This window comes from Eumetopias jubatus, unplaced genomic scaffold (genome assembly GCF_037043125.1).
Source record: "Eumetopias jubatus isolate StellerSeaLion01/CBP00866 unplaced genomic scaffold, mEumJub1_p1.0 scaffold_45, whole genome shotgun sequence".
Taxonomy (NCBI): Eukaryota; Metazoa; Chordata; class Mammalia; order Carnivora; family Otariidae; genus Eumetopias; species Eumetopias jubatus.
In genome coordinates this window covers 373,043-392,601 of record NW_028274851.1, presented here as the reverse complement: position 1 = coordinate 392,601, position 19,559 = coordinate 373,043, and the positions used below count along the sequence as shown (strand labels likewise).

The 19,559-nt window shown below is 45.0% G+C and overlaps 1 protein-coding gene across 1 annotated transcript; it reads right to left on the bottom strand.

Annotated features, from left to right (window-relative positions):
• Window positions 1–10,794: 10,794 nt before the first annotated feature.
• Window positions 10,795–18,827, bottom strand: LOC148161881 (endogenous retrovirus group K member 13-1 Env polyprotein-like). Its single transcript, XM_088020514.1, has 2 exons — window positions 18,319–18,827; window positions 10,795–13,108 (listed from the first exon to the last, which is right to left on the bottom strand). Exon 2 carries the CDS (start codon window positions 13,105–13,107, stop codon window positions 11,197–11,199), a length of 1,911 nt encoding a protein of 636 aa, XP_087876640.1. The 5' UTR covers window position 13,108; window positions 18,319–18,827; the 3' UTR covers window positions 10,795–11,196.
• Window positions 18,828–19,559: the final 732 nt, after the last annotated feature.

Here is a 19,559-nt window from a genome sequence, read left to right as displayed (position 1 = left end):
TCGGGTTTGCTCTCAGGAGTTTTTGTTCCCTGCAAGCTCTCGAGACAGCTTTGGAGGACCAGGGTGAAAATGGTGGCCTCCCAATGTCCACCTGGAGGAGCTGAGATCTCAGGGCCCCGCTCCTCAGTGCACCCCCAGAGAAAAGCAGTCACTCCCCTCTCCCTGGTCTCCGGCCGCACTCCGTGCTCACGCGGCCTGTGACCGAGCATTTCTATCTCTGGCACCCGACCCCGTGTGGAGTCTCCAAACCCAGCAGATCCCTGTGGTGTGCTCCCGCACGGCTCTCCCTGGGAAGGAAGGAGAGTCTCCCCAGCTCTGCCACTTGTTGAGTCCCTGCTGGAGGAGCAGTGGCCCGACTGTGCCGCGGATCACAGTTTCTGGCAACCCCGAGTTGAGAGCCTGCGCCCCGGCTCCGTCTCTGCAGCCACCTTCCCCACTCCAATACCTGGGAGGTCTGCTGCACTCAGGCACCCACGGTTTTTCTGTGACCCCGAGGGTCCTGAGACCACACTGTCCCACGAGGGTTCCACCCCCCGCTTAGCCACTGGAGCGATGGTCCCTCAGCGGAGCCCACTTCTAAAAGTTCCGATTTTGTGCTCCGCGGCTCTATCACTTGCCAGAAGCGGCAGAGGCCCCTTCGCCCGCCGTCTATCCTCCCAAATACCGCCTCGGATTCACTTCTCTGCTCGTCCTACCTTCCAGGAAGTGGTCCCTTCTCTGTTGAGAGAGTTGTTGCTACTCTCTTCGATCTCCTCTTGAGTTCGTAGGTGTTCAGAATGGTTTGATCCCTATTCAGCTGAATTCCTGAGACCAGACGAAATCCACGTCTCCTATTCCTCCGCCATCTTGCTCCGCTCCCCCTCTCTTAATATTCAGAATAGTGTTTTAGGTCTAACATAATTTTGTAGAAGCATTACAAATCCTTTTGTAATTTTATTACACAAATAAGACCAGATCTTATCTATCAATACATTTATAGTTAGGCATATAGAAATTATAATAATCTACAATACTCAAAATTCAGAATCTTTCTTTTTTTTTCCTTAAGATTTTATTTATTTGCCAGAGAGAGAACACAAGCAGGGGGCAGCGGCAGGCAGAGGGGGAAGCAAGCTCCCTGCTGAGCAAGGAGCCTCGTGTGGACTTGATCCCAGGCCCCTGGGATCATGACCTGAGCTGACGGCAGACTCTTAACTGACAGAACCACCCAGGCGTCCCTAAATTCAGAATCTTTCTAGTGTTTGGGCTTTCAGTATTTTCTAGTGATCCCCTAAGATGTAAATTGTTTATTGCATAAAACGTGACATCGAAATCACTCCCAAAATATTCTTTCACTTTTAAATATTTTTTCACTTGCTGCAGAGCACAACTGAATAAATTATGAGTTTGCATAATTTTTGAACCCTTTGTTTATAAAAACCCATAACAATGAAACATGATATGTTCATTGTAACTGATTCTTTTTCCCTCTTGTAATATCAGTGAGCCAGAGGTGGCTCATTGTTTATTGGCAGGCTGGTACCCATTAGCTCAAACCCCTGCTGCTGGTGCCAAACTCAGAATTGGTTTTTACACATCAGTCTTTTAAAAACATAACCCTGAAGAGCAGATTTTTAGGCACTGACTGCCTGTGTGATTTCCATATCCCGTGAAACTGGGTCTAACGGTTCCTAATCATAAATAAGATCAGTGAGTCAATCAATCTAGATTAACCCTTCAGCTCTAAAAGGCCCTGAACTGCTGTTGGCCTTTTAAGTCTCTGATCCAGAACCCCCCACCCCAAGCCAGGCTGCAGAAAGACATCACTTAGGCACATAAGCGCCTTCTTCAATATCCCCAGTATTGGAAGGGTTAATACTGTGATGAATCTCCCCTCTTGCAAACTTAGCAGTCCCGCAAGAGATGTTGTTTCATGTTACTGCCACCTCATGGTCACATCTTTTTCCTTCAGCCTGAAACTCATTGAAATCACTCTACATTCTTTCAGTCTTTGAATGTCTGTTTAAATTTGAAATACCTGATTGTTCTACTACTGCTGCGGAGGATGAAGGGGAAGAAGATAAAAATGAGGATTGCTGAGAACAATTGAGCCAGCCACAATGAATCACTTGGCCAATTGTACATTTTTTGAACAGGTTCAGCCATGGTGTGAAATACCATATCCTCTAAAATCCAAATATGCCCGTGATCTAGGATGACCTGCTTTATGCTCAACTAATCAATGACACTCCTTCAAGACCACAAAACTACTTATTTACATACTATAAAATGGCATGTTATAGATATGTTATTATCTTAATTTAAAATATGAGGTACAGATATCTGTGAATTTATATTTTGCTGTATTCAGTTTTCTTTGACATGCGTGTTGTTATTTAAATAAAACAATTAGAAGAATAATAAGAATAATTGTCTGTTATTAGTAGTCCAACTAGAACTAATTATGCAATCTCATGTGTTAGGAAAAATAAAACTGTTATCACTAATAAAGTTTTCATTGAAAATAGGCTTAGACTTACCAAAGAAAGGAGTCCATAAATGAAGGAATATTTTCTATGCATAAAATACTTGCATTATGTAGATACCTAGGCCTTCCAGAGGTGATATATAACTTGTCACTCTTTGAGATGTGCCTATAGTGACTTCACCAGAGGAAATATACCTTATGGACAGAGAAGAAACTTGGCCAACACACCCCCAGCAAGGTGATCAAAGATAAACATCAACAGTGATAAGCCATCTTGAGAGGAAACATTCTTGATGTGAAGTGATAAGGATATTTTATCTCTGTGATCTCCCGCCCCCAAACACATAACTCCCGTCTAGTCCTTTGAGAAAAACGTTAGACATAACACAACTGACGATCATTCTACAAAGTACATGAACTGTGCTCCTCGAAACTTTCCAGATAATGAAAAATATGGAAAGTCTGAGAACTGTCATGGCCAAGGGGAGTGACTGAGGGTGATGTGCCAGCTGGGATGAGCCTGGAACAGAAAGGGTTAAAACCTAACCAAATCTGAGTAAAACTATAGACTTTAGTTCATAATTACCTATTTTGAATAGTAGTTGTGAAGATATACCAACTGAGGCGATAAATTTGGCAGCTGGCTCATTTGTTTGTTAAATTCACGTGAGTGAAATCATCTGGTGTTTGTCTTTCTCTGACTTCTTTTGCTTAGCATTCTATTCTCTAGGTCTGTCCACGTTCTTGCAAATGGCAAGATTTCATTCCTTTTTCTGGTTGAGTAATATTCCATTGTATTTGTATGCCACATCCTTTTTATCCATTCATCTGTGAGTGGACACTTGGATGGATTCCATCATATGGCTGTTAAAGCGAAAAAAGAGAGAGAGACAAACCAAGAAACAGGCTCTCTTTTTTCTTTCTTTTTTAAAATATAAATTCAACTAACCAACTTCTAGGTACATCATTAGTTTCAGATATCGTGTTCAAAAATGATCAGTTGTGTGTAAGACCCAGTGCTCATCACATCATGTGCCCTCCTTAATGCTCATCACCCAATTAACTCATCCCCCCAACTCTTCTCCCCTCCAGCAACCCTCAGTTTGTTTCTTTTTATTTTCTTTTTCTATTGTTATGTTAATCACCATACATTCCCTAAGTTTGTTTCCAATGATTAAGAGTCTCTGATATATTTTCTCCCTCTCTGATGACTTTTGATTCTGTTTTCACTCCCTTCCCCTATGGTCCTGTGCCCTGTTTCTTATATTCCACATATGAGTGAAACCATATGATAATTGTCTATCTCTGATTGACCTATTTCTCTTAGCATAATACCCTCCAGTAACATTCATATCAATGTAAATGGTAAGTATTCATCCTTTCTGAGGGCTGACTAATATTCCACTGTATATGTATAGCACATCTTCTTTATCCATTCATCTGTTTTATGGACATCTGGGCTCTTTCCACGGTTTGGCTATTGTGGACATTGCTTCTATGAACATTGGGGTGCAGGTGCCTGTTCAGATCACTACATTTGCATCTTTGTGTCAATACCTAATAGTGCAATTGCTGGGTCATAGCGTAGCTGAAGTTTTAATTTTTTGAGGAACATACCATTTTCCAGAGTGCCTGCACTGGTTTACATTCCCACCAGCAGTGTAGGAAGGTTCCCCTTTCTCCACATCGTCGCCAATATCTGCTGTTTCCTGCCTTGTTAATTGTAGCCATTCTGACTGGTGTGAAGTGGTATTTCATTGTGGTTTTAATTTGTAAGTCCCTGATGCGAAGTGATATGGAGAATTTTTTCATGTGTCTGTTGACCATATGGATATCTTCTTTGGAGAAATGTCTGTTCATAACTTCTGCCCATTTCTTGACTGGATTCTCTGTTTTTTGGGTGTTGAGTTTGATATATTCTTTATACATCTTGGATACTAACCCTTTCTTTTAAAGATTCTATTCATTTATTTGACAGGGACAGCGAGAGAGGGAACACAAACAGGGGGAGTGGGAGAGGGAGAAGCCGGCTTACCCCTGAGCAGGATCATGACCTGAGCTGAAGACAGACACTTAACAACTCAGCCACCCAGGTGTCCCAATACTGGCCCTTTTAAAAAAAAACATTATGTTCATTTAGCCAACATAGAGTATATCATTAGTTTTTGGTGTAGTGTTCAATGATTCATTAGTTGCATATAACAACCAAATGCTCATCACAACACGTACCCTCCTTAATACCCATCACCCGGCTAACCCATTCCTGCAAACCCCTCATTTCTGTATCCCTCAGTTTGTTTCCCGGAGTCCAGAGTCTCTCATGGTTTGTCTCCTTCTCTAATTTCTTCCCCTTCGGGTTTCCCTCCCTTCCCCTGTAGTCCTCCGTGCTATTCCTTATGTCCCATATATGAGTGAAACCATGTGATAATTGTCTTTCTCTGCCTGAATTATTTCATTTACCATACTAGCCCTTTATCTGATATGTCATTTGCAAATCTTTTCCCATTCTGTAGGTTGCCTTTTAGTTTTGTTGACTGTTTGCTTTGTTGTACAGAAGCCTTTGGTCTTGATGAAGTCCCAGTAGTTCATTTTTGCTTTTTCTTTCCCTTGCCTTTGGAGATGTGTCTGGGAAGGAGTTGCTGTGGCTGAGGTTGAAGAGGTTGCTGCCTCTGTTCTCCTCTAGGATTTTGATAGGTTCCTGTCTGCATTGGTGGTCTTTCATCCAGACTCTTAACTCTAGAGAACAAAGTGATGGTTACCAGAAGGGAGATGGTTGGGAGCATGGGTGAGATAGGTGATGGAGATTAAGGAGTGCACTTGTCCTGATGAGCCCTGGATAATGCATGGAAGTGTTGAATCACTCTACTGTATACCAGAAAATAATTGAACACTGTATGTTGACTGTAGTGGAATTAAAATAAAAGAAAATCTTTGGCCAACTGTGTTATGCATATGGAAATCTCAATACTGTCTTTCCTATTTGATTTTGTTGATAAATCTAAACCTTTTATAAAGTGAAAAGCTTATTAGTCATCATTATGTTTTCTTTGTTAACACATAATGTTGCATAATTAGTTCTACCATTACTTGCTAGTAATTGACACATATCCTGTTCTATTGTTTCATTTAAATAATATCATTTATGTGACAAAAATTGTGTAATACGCAACAATGTAGAAATCACAGCATGATCTATTTTACGTAGTTTATGTTAAGATAAATCATATATTATAGCAAAGAAGTAATTGAATTCAACACAAATACATTGAACTCTAGGCTTTTGCCAGGCACTGGAAAGAGCACCAGCATATTTTGGGGAGGGTGGAGTTGGGAGACACAGTCAGTGCTTCCGCCTTGCCCTGAAAGTTGGTCCAGAGATAAAGCCAGTAGCTAAAAATGTGAGGAAAGGAAAGGTAAGTAACAGGATGTCATGCTTATTGAGTGCTTTATGTCAGGTGTGCTTCAAAGATCTTTACTAATCATTCTTCTCCCAGGCGACAATGCCCCACAGTACAAAAATCTCACTGTCATCCCCATTTTGGAGATGAGCATGTTGAGTCTCAGAGAAAGGCAGACAGCTTGTGAGTGAAGGAGCTGACATTCCAACCAATGGAAATCCTTCCCTTCTACTCAAGACTCTATGAGCTTCTATAGAGCCACATGCCACTTGATTCTTTCTGGTGAAGGGAGTAAAGGGGTATTTAAATCCTCATAGAACTCAAAACATTCTGTGTGGAGAAGAGAAAACAGAATAAACGGCCTACCCATGAAAGAATAGATTCAGAGGGCCTGTCTTGAGGGAAGACTCAGCATTGACCTCAGGCCAGTGGCTCCTTACTCCACCTCTGATGAGGTTATTTATCAACCAGAACCTTTATCAGACCCATCAGGTTGTTCCCCAAACTTACTGGACTCTGATGTACACTGAGAGATTTTTGTATCAAGCAGACTTGAATCCTTTCTCAGGCACCGGGTTTCCGTGCTTGACCTTCTGAGGACCGAGAATGAGGACCTCTTCATGTGAAAAGGATGCAGGAACCAGCTTGAAAGGGTCACCACTGTCCAAATCAAGACATCCTGCAGATCAAAATGAATCTTGGCAGGAATAGTTTCCCAATACTGAATGATGACCCGTGAGTCTAGAGAACTACTTAAGAAAAGTTTGAAAATCGAGATTGACAGAAGGGAATGATCTTTACAAAAATTGCTCAGAATTAAAGATAGGAGTAGACAGTGGAAAGAAGAAATCACCTTTAATTAAAACATCATAACAGTTCAGCCACCAGTTATCAGTAAATGGTCTTTGGGTGAAATGATGTTAGGGCACAAGCTATGGACTGTGGGAACCATGGTGAACTTAACACCACTTACCTACAGTGAAACTAGAATGTTTCCATGTGGCTCATGAGGCAGGTTCAAAGTGAAGGGCATAATATCAGATAGTAACAGATTTTAAAAAGGGAAGAAAAAATAGGAAGGTCTGGACAAATAGAACGGACATCATGAGATGGTAAATGTAAAGTCAAAGAGAAAAATTCCCATTGAATGCAATGGACAAAAAGATCCAGGTAAAAATCCACAACTTTCTAAACCAACGAACCGACCAACAAGTGTAAACTTTTGCGGTGCCTGGGTGGCTCAGTCAGTTAAGTGTCTGCCTTCAGCTCAGGTCATGATCCCAGGGACCTGGGATTGAGCCCCACATCCAGCCCCCTGCTCAGTGGGAGTCTACTTCTCCCTCTCCCTCTGTCCCTCCCCCCATTCATGCTTTTTCTCTCTCTGCTCTCACTTTCAAATAAATAAATAAAATCTTAAAAAGAAAAACTGCAGGAGAACTAAAAACCTCGAGTGGCAAATTTTCACAGCCCTCTCTCAGCAGCCCCCAAATTAGTAAGGATGCAGAAGATTTGGACAGTTAAAACATCTGAATGTAGAAGTAGATCCATAACCATATAAAGTACATATGATATGGAGATACAAAATAAAGACAAAATATAGGTATAGTGTACATTTAGATATTAGATAAAATATGTTAAAATGAAACAATATTCTATACATTCGTTTAAAATGAATATATACAGATGCAGAACTATGTATATATATTAATACATACATTTATACGCAGAAATATATAGGTTATTTTACTAAACAGATATAAGAGAGTCATTATTTTTAAGGACATATCATATGTTTATACAATTTAACCATGAATTGGATAGAAACCAAGTGTCAATATATTTCAGAAGAGTGAAACCCACAAAGGATGTTCTTTGATCACAATTGCAAATATGCGGGATCATTGTAGAAATGATAACTAGAATTTCCACATATTTTTGGTAATTGAATAGCCTATTGAACACAACCACAGAAGGAAATCTCAAAGGAAAAATCAGTGTGAACTGAATGAACATGATACTGAATATATGCATTAAAATAGACCTCTTTCTGTCCTGGGAATTTTCCTTTGGATAGAAAGATTTATGGTGTTCAAATCATCCCATAATAACGGAGAAGCTGTTATATGTTAAACATTCCTACAAATGCCACTTAACTCTGTCACCTCATTAGGTGTCAGTGTTGGGTTTAAATTATGCACATAAATGGAAAAATGCCAAGCTGAATCTCATGCTTGCTCTGTGTGGGGTCTCCATGAAAATTTTCATTCATAAAGTTCATAAGCTTCTCTCTCAAGGGACTCCTGGACAACACCCAGGGAGTGTGGCACCACCAGGAACCTGAGAGAGGGTGAGGAAGAATCAGAGGGAGATAGGAGTAGAGAGAAGGGACAAAGAGGAATTGCAAGGAGCAAAGGGCGAGGCGGTCCACGTGTGTGGACTGGGAACCATGGGCCAGGGAGGCCCTCCTGTACCAGCGGGGCCTTGCTCAAGTTCCAAAACCAGGCCCCAGGTCCTGCAGCCTGGAACTGGCACAGATGCATTGCTGATCTCGACACAGAGTATTCGAGAATAAGGTCCGTATTCTCCCTCTGGAGCTAGCAATGTGCAGCAGGATGGGGGGTTGCTATCCTCATGTCCACTGTGGATCCTGATGCAGGATGGTAGGTGGATGGTTTCAAATCCCAAGCATTCGGGGCACCTGGGTGTCTCAGTCGTTAAGCATCTGCCTTTGGCTCAGGTTGTGATCCCAGGGTCCTGGGATCGATCCCGCATCGGGCTCCCGGCTCAACAGGAAGCCTGCTTCTCCCTCTCCCAATTTCCCTGCCTGTGTTCCCTCTCTCACTCTCTCTCTGTGTCAAAAGAAATCTTAAAACAAACCAACAAAACCCAAAGAAACCCCAAGCATTCTCTTACGTCATACTTCATCAAGCTTCTAGTTGTGAAATGTCATACTTCATGAAGCTTCTAGTTGTGACCAGGTGGCAATTAGTATTTGAAGGTAAAATTGGTTCCTTACCAGACTGATGGAAACTATTTCATCCATCTGCCATGTCTAAAGCACTTTTCATTGAAAATATTATGACATGAGACATGCAGTAATTCATAATGCATGTGTAGCTACCTAATGGTTTGCATTTTGACCCTGTCACCAATGTGTCCTCAAACACTTGATTGGCAAAGTCAAAAATGCGCTATCCCAATTGCTATCGTGGTGCTAGTTGATGTCTTGTATAAATGGAATTTCAATATCCTGACCTGACCAGAAATTGTTCTTTTATTAAGAGGAAGAAGAATGAAAGCAAAATTAAAATAGTGTATCGGGCGTCAGTGTTTTATGTACTAGGAACTTTTTGGTGGGTAAACCCAATCACGTGAGTTTGCATTATGTCAATTTGCAGTCTGTATTTTGGAGGGGAGTGGTGCCAGCCCTAGCCGTTTCCTAATGACATTGACAAAATCGGTTTCATTCTTCAGTGACACAGAAAGGAGAAGGAAAAGATGTCCTCGTGCCCGAGGCACTGTCACAAAGACCTGTCCCGGTCTAGAGAACAGGCTTGGCGGGACCCAAGCACCCTCAGTGCGCCTGCACCTGAGCAGCCTGGGTCTTAAGCACTGTACGGATTCCCAGGGCAGCCGGCAGAGGGCGCGCGCGAACCCCACCCGGGAGGGGCGGTTTCCCTGCGTGCGCAGGAACCGCCGGCTGTCAGAGGACGCCAGGGCATTACCTGACCCAGGGTGCTTCAGGGCAGGAGAGGTTTCTGCCGCCCCCTTGGGTCCCAGAGCGCCTCCGAGACCCAGAGCTGCGTTTCCAAGAAGTTCTGCAGCCGGCCCGGGGGAACCTGGGCCCTTTGCAGCATCTCGGTGCCTTCTGAGGAGCGACGGAGAAGCTGCCTTGTTGGCTGAGTGTTGAGGAGGGGACTCTGGGCGGCTTCCCCGGGACGTACTGGTAGGTGAACAGCCCAGTCGCTTGCATTTGGGAGGCTGATCCCCTGGTTTGGTCCTTATTTTCCCTGAGGGTATTTGAACAAGAGGTATTTTACTCAGGGTTCCGTGGATTGAGGGGTCCTCCGACGCCACGTCAGAGATGCTGTGATTGGTTTGTTAGAGGCAGGCTTCTTTCTGGGGAGAAATCCTAACTCAAATTAGGGGAAGGGAGCAGCATTTAGTTAGGAGGTGAATACACTAACTGCTGACTCTCAGGACTTTCTAGAAGAATGAGCTGGGATCCCACTTTCTGATTTCTGCTGGAACCAGAGCCCCAGATAAAAACACAAACTGCCGTCCAGTTTGTAACCTTAAAGGTAGAAACACTCAGGGATTTATCAGCCAATGTCGGCTTTCTTTGGAAGGATGGAGACTTGAATGTAGGACAGAGAAGCTGTGATTAAACCTTAGGCAAATTGGGGAATATAAGAGAGGCTCACTGTTTTCAGGAGAAAAGGGGGCAATTTGGAAGGCTGTTAAGAACCAAAGGTCCAGGGTCACCTGGGTGGCTCCGTCATTGAGCGTCTGCCTTCAGTTCAGGTCATGATCTTGGGGTCCTGGGATCGAGCCCCACATCGGGCTCCCTGCTCGGCAGGCGGCCTGCTTCTCCCTCTCCCACTCCCCCTGCTTGTGTTGCCTTTCTCACTCTGTCTCTCTCTGTCAAATAAAATCTTAACAACAACAACAAAAAGAACCAAAGGTCCTTTGGCGGCATCTGGTAGTTCAAAGTGTTGTAGCTCCTCATGGATGAGTCCTGTTGGAGGAGGTGCGGGGGGTATAGAGATAAAAATAGAGTTCGGCTAGCTGGAATAGTGGAATATCCATGTGTGCGGTCAAGTCCATGTCTTCCTGTTGGGTCCCCAATTTATTTGGAGTGGTAGTGTCTTGCCACGGCCCGCGTGCAAGGTCGAACAGGGGTGAGGGTAAGAGAATGAAACATAAAAGTATGGGAACAGGAGGGTTGCCCACGGGGATGCCGCGAGCAACAACTTTATTCTTACTTACACACTTTATATAGGTTCAGGTTACATAACAGTAGGACATAAACAAGTTCCACAGTTTTCTCCCTGCCCTCTCCTGGCTCCGTCCCAAGTTTTTGGTCCAAGGCCAGGTTCCTCAAGCACATAGTTTCTTCCCATGCCTTCAAAGGGCCTGGTGCGCTATTTTTCAGGGCTTATCAATAACACTGTGGTTTCTAAGCCTAAATACAACTCGGGCTAGCCAGTACCACATGTTCTTGTATGGGGGCAGCCAGGTGGCCATGGTTCAAAGGGATCAGGGAGCCTTTGCTCTACCCGATTAACCCCTTTGTTGCTCATGGCTCCCGACATTTCCCCCTTTTATCTTTTAACGCAACATGTGTACATTTGCTTGGGTACTGGCCATGAAAGCAAACAGACAGCGACTCCAAGCACACCATAAGCAGAGTAATAAGGTTACCCCTACAACCAGAGCACACATAATCCAGAAGGAATGTTGGAGGATATTAAAGGGGTTAAACCCCTGTAGCTTTTGTAGAAAGGATTGTGCCATGTCTCTGGGGGTGACTACATGCAGATGGGAGGAGGCTATATTGTTTATTTGTTTTTGCAATTGAAACAGATCTAGGCTTACATTTGTCTCATGCCAGATACCTTGCAAGTGCCTCTGCACCATTTCCCAGGAGACGTTGTCAGCTTTCAGGGGGGTCACACAAATGGAACCATACCCTCCGTGGCACACAAAGGACAAACGAGTATGTAACAATGAATATTGGGTGCCCAAATATTCGACCGCCTGCTCTAAACCATCCAGGCGAGCCAAGATCTTCCTATCTATGCTTCCCTGGGTGGCAAGGGTCTGGGAGACATTATGAGCTAAGCTATTTACATGAGCGGCAGTATGTATGCCCTGGGACAGTGCCACCGTGGAGACAGTAGCTGATGCTATCAAAGACACCAAGGCAGTGATGCCAGCTATTAGGAGGCCTAGGAAACGTCGTCCCCGGCTAAGTAGGCCCTCCAATTCTTGCGCAAATTGGTAGCCATAATCTCTATACCAGGGCCCCCTCACCTCTACAGGCATCATTAGATAAGGGGGCTGCATGGCTAGGAAAACCTTCTTTGTTGGATTTGGGGCGCTGGGTAAAGGCAAACAGTTGGTGAGATAACACTCCTCACAAGTTATTTTGTAAAGGGTTCTATTGGCCTTAGCCTCGGGTACTACAGATCCGTCCCCCACTACAAACAGAAACGGTAGGGAAAGACATGCCTGAATTTGAAATGTCAATGGGCCCGTGGGGAAGCCAGGGAAAAGGGGTGAATTAGTTTTAACATCTCTCATGGCCGCAACAATTTTCCATAAGTCCGGGTGTCTCATCCTCCCCAGTGATAGCAGTCCCCCGGGAGCAGAATTATTGTGGTCGTATGGCCCATATCCTGAAGGCGGGGGGGAGCGGCGCAAAGGGAGATCCCTGTCTTTTGACCAGTCAATTATATAAGTGTCAGGTATGCCATGGGGAGTCACAATCTCTGGGTTGTGATGAACGCAGGTTTTCCAAGAGGGTCCATAGGTTTTCCACGTTAAGTCAGATTTGCAGAGGGGATAGTCAAGGTATGGGGTCTCAAGGGATCTGGAAGCGGGTCCGAAACGGCCAACAGGCAGGGGCCTCCGATGTTGAAGGACAACCTCGTTGATGTCCCAATTCTCCACCATTACACGAGGTGTCAAAGTGTCTCTTCTAGGTGGCTCAGTTCCATACCAAGAGCGGATTCTTCGGGAGACTGATGAAGTGACCACGCATCCATAATGGGGTGCCTCAGGGCCATCGATGGCCTGGAAACAAATGGGGGGGGCAGAAGCCAGGCTGGTCCAGTTAAAAGGCGCCACAGCATGAGTGAGGCCGGAAATCTCAGGCCCATCAAAAATGTCTGTGAAGTTAGTAAACACCTTGGGTGAGGGATCCTTCCAGGTGACTGCCCTCGCGGTAGGAGGGTCCGGGACAAAAGCCCAGTAAGGAGAGGCCTGGGCAGAGTCAAGGGTTAAAAGTGATAGCATGGCAAGGAAAAGGGCAACAGCCGTGACTGGCTGGCCCGACTCACGCACGGTGGCCTCAGCTCGAGCGGTCAGGGCTTTGATGTCTCCCCATGTTATTTTCCTCTGATCCGAGGCGGGGCGTCTCCTCGTCCTCCCGGAGCGGATCTGGAGCCGCCTCATTCTGCAAACCATCACGGACAATGCGGACGCATCGAAGCGGGAGCCAGCGTGGCGTCTCCTCATCCTGGGGAAAGATACAAGCATATCCTCGGCCCTGGCGTAGGACCGGGTCGGGTCCCCTCCACTCCGCGGTGGCGGGGTCACGCCACTTTGCATAGAGGAGGGGAGCCCGCTCAGGCTGCCAAAAACGCTCGGCGGCAGTGTGGCCAACCGAGTCAACATTCAAAAAATTTAAAACAAAGAGTACTAATGAAAGGTGTAAATGAGGTGAATATTTTATTTTCCCCTGTAGTATTTCCCCCTCCTTTAATTTTTTGAGGTACATTTTGCGGGTGGAATGGGCTCTTTTGACAATGGCTTGACCTTGAGAATTATAAGGAATACTTGTTGTATGAGTGATGTGAAAATTTGCACAAAAGGTCTGGAATGTTGAAGAAGTATAGGCTGAACCATTGTCGGTCTTAAGAGCCTTTGGCATGCCCAGAACTGCGAATGCTGCGAAAAGATGATTTTGGACATCTACAAAAGCTTCACCGGAGTGTGCAGTAGCAAAAATATAGTTAGAGAAGGTGTCGATGGAGACATGGATGTATTTAAGGCGGCCAAACGGTAAGTAAGTGGTTACATCCATCTGCCAAAGGTGATTAGGAAGGAGCCCTCTGGGGTTAATGGCATATGAGGGGGGGTTAAAAAATTGGGGACAGGACTGGCATTCTCGTACAATTTGTCGGGATTCCTCCCGGGAGATGCCGTATTGACGCCGTAAGGCCTGTGCATTCTGATGGAATTTTGCATGGCTGCTTTTTGCTGCCTGAATGGTGTTTGTAGAAAATATATGTGTATTTTCATCAGCTATGCGATTGCCCTCCGCTAGGGGGCCAGGAAGGTTAGAGTGAGCTCTGATGTGTGTTATAAACAGAGGGTGCTGCCTCTGTAATAAGAGGAGCTGGATTGACTTGAATAGATGGAATAATTCTTCATCATTGGACAGTATGTAGGCCTCAGGTAGCTGCGGGACTGTTCTGGCAGCGTATTGACTATCGGTAAATAAGTTGAGGGGTTGAGTGTAGCGCTCTAGAGCGAGTGTAATCGCTTTGAGTTCTGCTCTCTGCACAGAGGAAGTGTCATAATGCAGGTGCTGGGTATTCTTATGTTGTGGTGAGACAGCGTGTATGGCAATATTTCCTCTTTTGTCTGCATCTACGAAAACAGTGAGGGCAGAAGGAAGTGGCTGGGGAACAATGATTTTTTGAGCACAAATGGCAGTTTTGGACAGAAATTGCAGGAGTTTATCTGAGGGTAAATGGAAGTTTATTTGGCCTGGATAGGATGCAAAGGCAGTTTGCCATGTTAAATGATGTTGCAGAAGATGTTCATATTGGTTTTTGGTTAGCATTGGCAATATGATATAATTAGGTTCTCTTCCGAACAGTTGGATTGTTCGGGTCCTGTCTTTACATACTAACATGGCAATTAAGTCAGATGTCAAATTTATCACATGAAGCTGATGAAGGGCAAGATGCAGCCATTCCAAAGGGCCATGAGGCTGTCAAATAACGGCCATTGGCAATTGTCCGGGGAGTAAAAGTATTAAGTACAGTGGTAAATTGATGTCCACTCTAGTTATCTGAGCATTGGAGATCTGAGAATTGACTAGCTCTAAGGCTTGTTGGGCTGCAGGTGTTAAGGTACGAGGTGAAGATGGATCAGCATCACCTTTTAAGATATCAAACAAGGGGGTTAATTGCTCTGTAGTTAGATTTAAAGCGGGTCTAATCCAATTTATGTCTCCCATCAGTTTTTGAAAATCATTCAAGGTCACTAGGGACTGGGTTTGTATTTGAACCTTCTGAGGTTTAATAGTTTGCTTTTCTATTATATGCCCCAGATATTCAAAAGGGGCCATACGTTGTATTTTGTCAGGGGAGAGGACCAGATTATATTGTTCCAAACATTGTAGGAGATGACGGAAGGCGGCAGTCAGCATACGCTCGGTTTCTGCAGCCAAAAGAATATCATCCATGTAGTGGATGCAGTAAACTTGAGGGAAATTTTTCCGTAAGGGTGCAAGAGCCCTGCTCACATACTCTTGGCAAAGAGTTGGGCTGTTTGCCATGCCTTGAGGCAGGACTTTCCATTGATATCTTTCATAGGGGGCTTGTAAATTTGTGGAGGGTACCGAGAAGGCAAACTTCTCACAGTCATCAGCAGCTAGAGGAATGGTAAAGAAGCAATCTTTTAAATCCGCCACCAACAAATGGTAATTTAAAGGGATAGCGGAAGGGGCAGGAAGACCGGGCTGTAATGCCCCCATGGGTTTCATTACAAGATTTACAGCTCTTAGATCCTGTAGCAGGTGCCATTCACCTGATTTTTTCTTTATTACAAAAATGGGTGTGTTCCATGGGCTACAAGATGGTTCCAAATGACCAAGAGAAAGTTGCTCAGTTATGAGTTTTCGGGCGGCCTTTTGTTTCTCCTCAGGTAAGGGCCATTGATCTACCCAAACTGGCCGGGTGGTGGTCCATTCTATCGGTAGGGCATGAGGTCGGATCAATGACCCTGGGAAAAACCCAGGCCCGTTTTATCATATTTGGGGACATAGCAAAGAGGCTCAACGTTACCTTGAAGCCCCTTGCCAAGCCCTTTTCCTGGTTTGTAGCCCATGTTACACATAATATTTTTCACAACCTGATTTTGGAACACCTGTGGGATATTGGTGGTCTCCAAGGTTAGCCCCATTTCTGAGAGTATATCTCGCCCCCATAAATTGAGATCTATGTCAAGAACAAAAGGTTGGAAAGTTCCCGACAGACCATCATCAGATTTCCAAATAAGATGATTGGAGCTTATCTTGGGTGTTGAGGCCAATCCTACTCCCCTTATAGGGGTGATGGCGTCCTGCAAGGGCCAGGAGGAAGGCCATTGTTTCTGAGTCAATACAGAGACATCGGCCCCCGTGTCTATGAGTCCCTGGAAATTTTTACCATTGACAGACAGAGTTAATAGGGGTTTATCTTTTGTAATCTTTTGTAACCAATAGGCATCAGTTGACCCAAAGCCTTTAGATCCTCGCTTAGCTTTCAATGATGGATTATCTGTGTCCAAACGGGGAAGTAATATCAATTGGGCAATGGGCACACTAGGTTGCAAAGTTATAGTGCCTTGTTGTAAGTTAACCATTATTTTAATTTCCCCAGTGTAATCTTCATCAATGACTCCTGGATATACTATTAAGCCTTTAAGGGTCCAACTAGACCTACTCAATAGTAAGCCCCATGTGTTTGGGGGGAGAGGTCCCCATATTCCTGTACTTATTGGTTGAGGGGGCATGCCAGCTTCTAAATAAACAGAACTATTTGGGGCCAGATCTAATCCTGCACTGGCTGGGGTGCCTCGGTGAAGGGATTTAATCCCAGGGAGGTCGGCCGTGTTGGCTCTGACCTCAGAGATGAGGGAGAGAGCATTGCCGCTATTGTTTGGTGGGGCTGCGGGAAGCCCCGTTGGGAGTTTCCCTGTTGCAGGGGGCGGCCAAAGCGGTCAGTTTTTGATCGACACTCATTGGCCCAGTGCCGTCCCCGCATACACCTGGGACATACAGAAGGTGGCTGTGGCTTATTAGGGGGTTCCCCGAGGGAAAGTTGAAAGATGGGGCTTGCCTTGAGCCCTTAGGGCATTCATTACGAAAGTGTCCAAGTTCCCCGCATAGAAAGCAGGGCATGCGAGCTTTAGAATTCATTGGGGACTTTCCCTTTTGTTTTTTAAGAAGTTGTGTATGCAGCTGCTGCGGAGGAATTCCTCGAAGGGCTGTTGCCAAGGTCACTCCTTGTACATAACTGGGACCAATGTCTGCACACAGCCGCAAAAAATCCTCAAGGGTGCCCGTGGACTTCCAAGGCCTTATGGCCGCTTGGCATGCTGAATTGGCATTCTCAAAGGCTAGCTGCTTCACTATAATAGTTCCTGCCTCTCCGTCCACAACAATCCTACTCACGGCTTGTAAAAGCCGTGAAACAAAATCTTGATAGCGTTCATCGGGCCCCTGTCTTATTTTAGATAATTCCTCTGTCCTTGAGCCAGTGGTCGGTAACTTTTTCCATGCAGTCAAAACAGCCTCATTGATTTGAACATAAGCAATCTCAGGGAAATGTATTTGGTTACCCACTTCATAATAAGCTCCAGTACCAGCCAACATCTCATATGTGACAGGGATTTGGGTCCTTTTGTTATAGATAGCCAGATTGTTACACTTTTCCTCGAATTCGGCCTTCCACAATAATCTCCCCCATTAAGGCAAGCCCGGGCAACAACCTTCCAATCTCCCGGGCAAAGAGCTTCTCTGGTAAGGTTCTCCATCATAGATAGGGTAAAGGGAGCAGTGGCCCCGTACTGACTACAGGCAGCCTTTAAGTCTTTTAACATTTTAAAATTTAGGGCAGTATATGTCCGTTGGCCTCCCTGTAAGGTTACTGGGTAGGCATTAAACTCTCCCACGTCCTCTCCCGCTTGCTGCGCTGTTAGTAAAGTTCTCTGTAAAGGGCTAATGCCGGACACAGGGGACTTGGCAGCGCTCTGCTGATTGGTCATAATGGGAAAATCCTGCAGCATGCTAGTTTGAGTACACTTAGTCACAGAATTGATCCCCTGCCCAGAGGCTGTGACTGCAGGCAAGACCGATTTCAATGATGTGGGCATAGTCAGAATGGGGTCATCATCAAGATAAACATCATCATCGCCAAATTCATCCCCACCACTCTGAGCCTTAGGGGCTTTCCCCGCCAAGGGCATAGGCGGTGGTGGAGGAGGGAAAGGGTCCTGGGCGGGTAAGTTGACATCATCGCCCAGGATCTCAAAAGAGGACACCCCAGTGGGAGTCAGGGGTACTTTAATAGGATCTTTTTCCTCATCTTCAACCCATGATTTTAAAGATATCAGCTCAATTTTTTGTTGTGGCTCCAGGATTTCACAAATATGAGACCAAAGGCCCATTGTATTGGGCGGCAAGGCACCAGAGCCCCGCAACTTTATTTGATTTTTCATCTCTTGGCCCACCCGTCTCCAATCCTCTGGGTTTGCTGTTCCTTCTAGTGGGAACCAAGGGCACAAATCTTTTATGTTCCTGAAAAATTCCTGCAGTGTGGAGGAAGACACCTTATGCCCTCTCTCTGCCAATAAAATCTGCAGGGTCCGCAGAAAATATGCATGACTAGCGGACTGACTTTGTCCCATAATTTCTTACTCCTGTCGTGCCGGTTAAACAACCGGTTCTCTTACCTGGTTGCTTGCGACGTCAGTGTCCAGGATCCTCTTTCATGTGCTCAGGTCCCTGTTCGGGCGCCACTTGCCACGGCCCGCGTGCAAGGTCGAACAGGGGTGAGGGTAAGAGAATGAAACATAAAAGTATGGGAACAGGAGGGTTGCCCACGGGGATGCCGCGAGCAACAACTTTATTCTTACTTACACACTTTATATAGGTTCAGGTTACATAACAGTAGGACATAAACAAGTTCCACAGTTTTCTCCCTGCCCTCTCCTGGCTCCGTCCCAAGTTTTTGGTCCAAGGCCAGGTTCCTCAAGCACATAGTTTCTTCCCATGCCTTCAAAGGGCCTGGTGCGCTATTTTTCAGGGCTTATCAATAACACTGTGGTTTCTAAGCCTAAATACAACTCGGGCTAGCCAGTACCACATGTTCTTGTATGGGGGCAGCCAGGTGGCCATGGTTCAAAGGGATCAGGGAGCCTTTGCTCTACCCGATTAACCCCTTTGTTGCTCATGGCTCCTGACAGTGTGTGAGAGCTCCCCCTGCCCAAACCACCTGCCTGTGTTTTGTGACATTTCCTGTTCTGAGTTTTCAAATTTACCCTTTTATAAATTTTATTTATTTATGTTAGTCACCGTACAGTCCATTAGTTTTTGATGTAGTGCTCCATGATTCATTGTTTTTGTGTAACACCCTTACTCCTTCTCATCAAGGTTTGCCTTGATGAGCAAAATAAAGCAGTCAGAGAAAGACAAATACTATATGATTTTACTCATCTGTGGAGTTTATAAAGAAAAAAGAAAAACCAAATGAGCAAAGAGAAGAAAAAAGAGTTAAACCAAGAAACACTCTTAAGTATAGAAAACAACCTGTTGTTCCCAGAGGAGAGGTGTTTGGGGGAATGGGTTGAATATGTGATAGAGATTAGGTCATGCACTTGTGATGAGCACCAGGTGTTGCCTGGAAGTGTTGAATTGCTAGATTGTACACCTGAAATGAATATAATAGTGTATGTGGACTAACTGTAAATAAAAATTTTAAAAATGTTTCCTTGGAACAATTTCTTTTCCTTTTTAGGATTTTATTTATTTGTATGTATGTGTGTATGTGAGAGAGGGAGAGAGAGAGAGAGAGAGAGAGAGCAGAGGAAGCAACAGGCCCCTGCTGAGCAAGGAGCCCAATGTGGGACTCAGTCCCAGGACCTTGGGACCATGACCTGAGCCACAGGCAGATGCTTAGTCGACTGAGTCCGCC

Bases quoted from the DNA above. Each gene is read 5' to 3' on its own strand.
- LOC148161881 (XM_088020514.1), bottom strand. From the start codon at position 13,107: ATGAGGAGACGCCACGCTGGCTCCCGCTTCGATGCGTCCGCATTGTCC.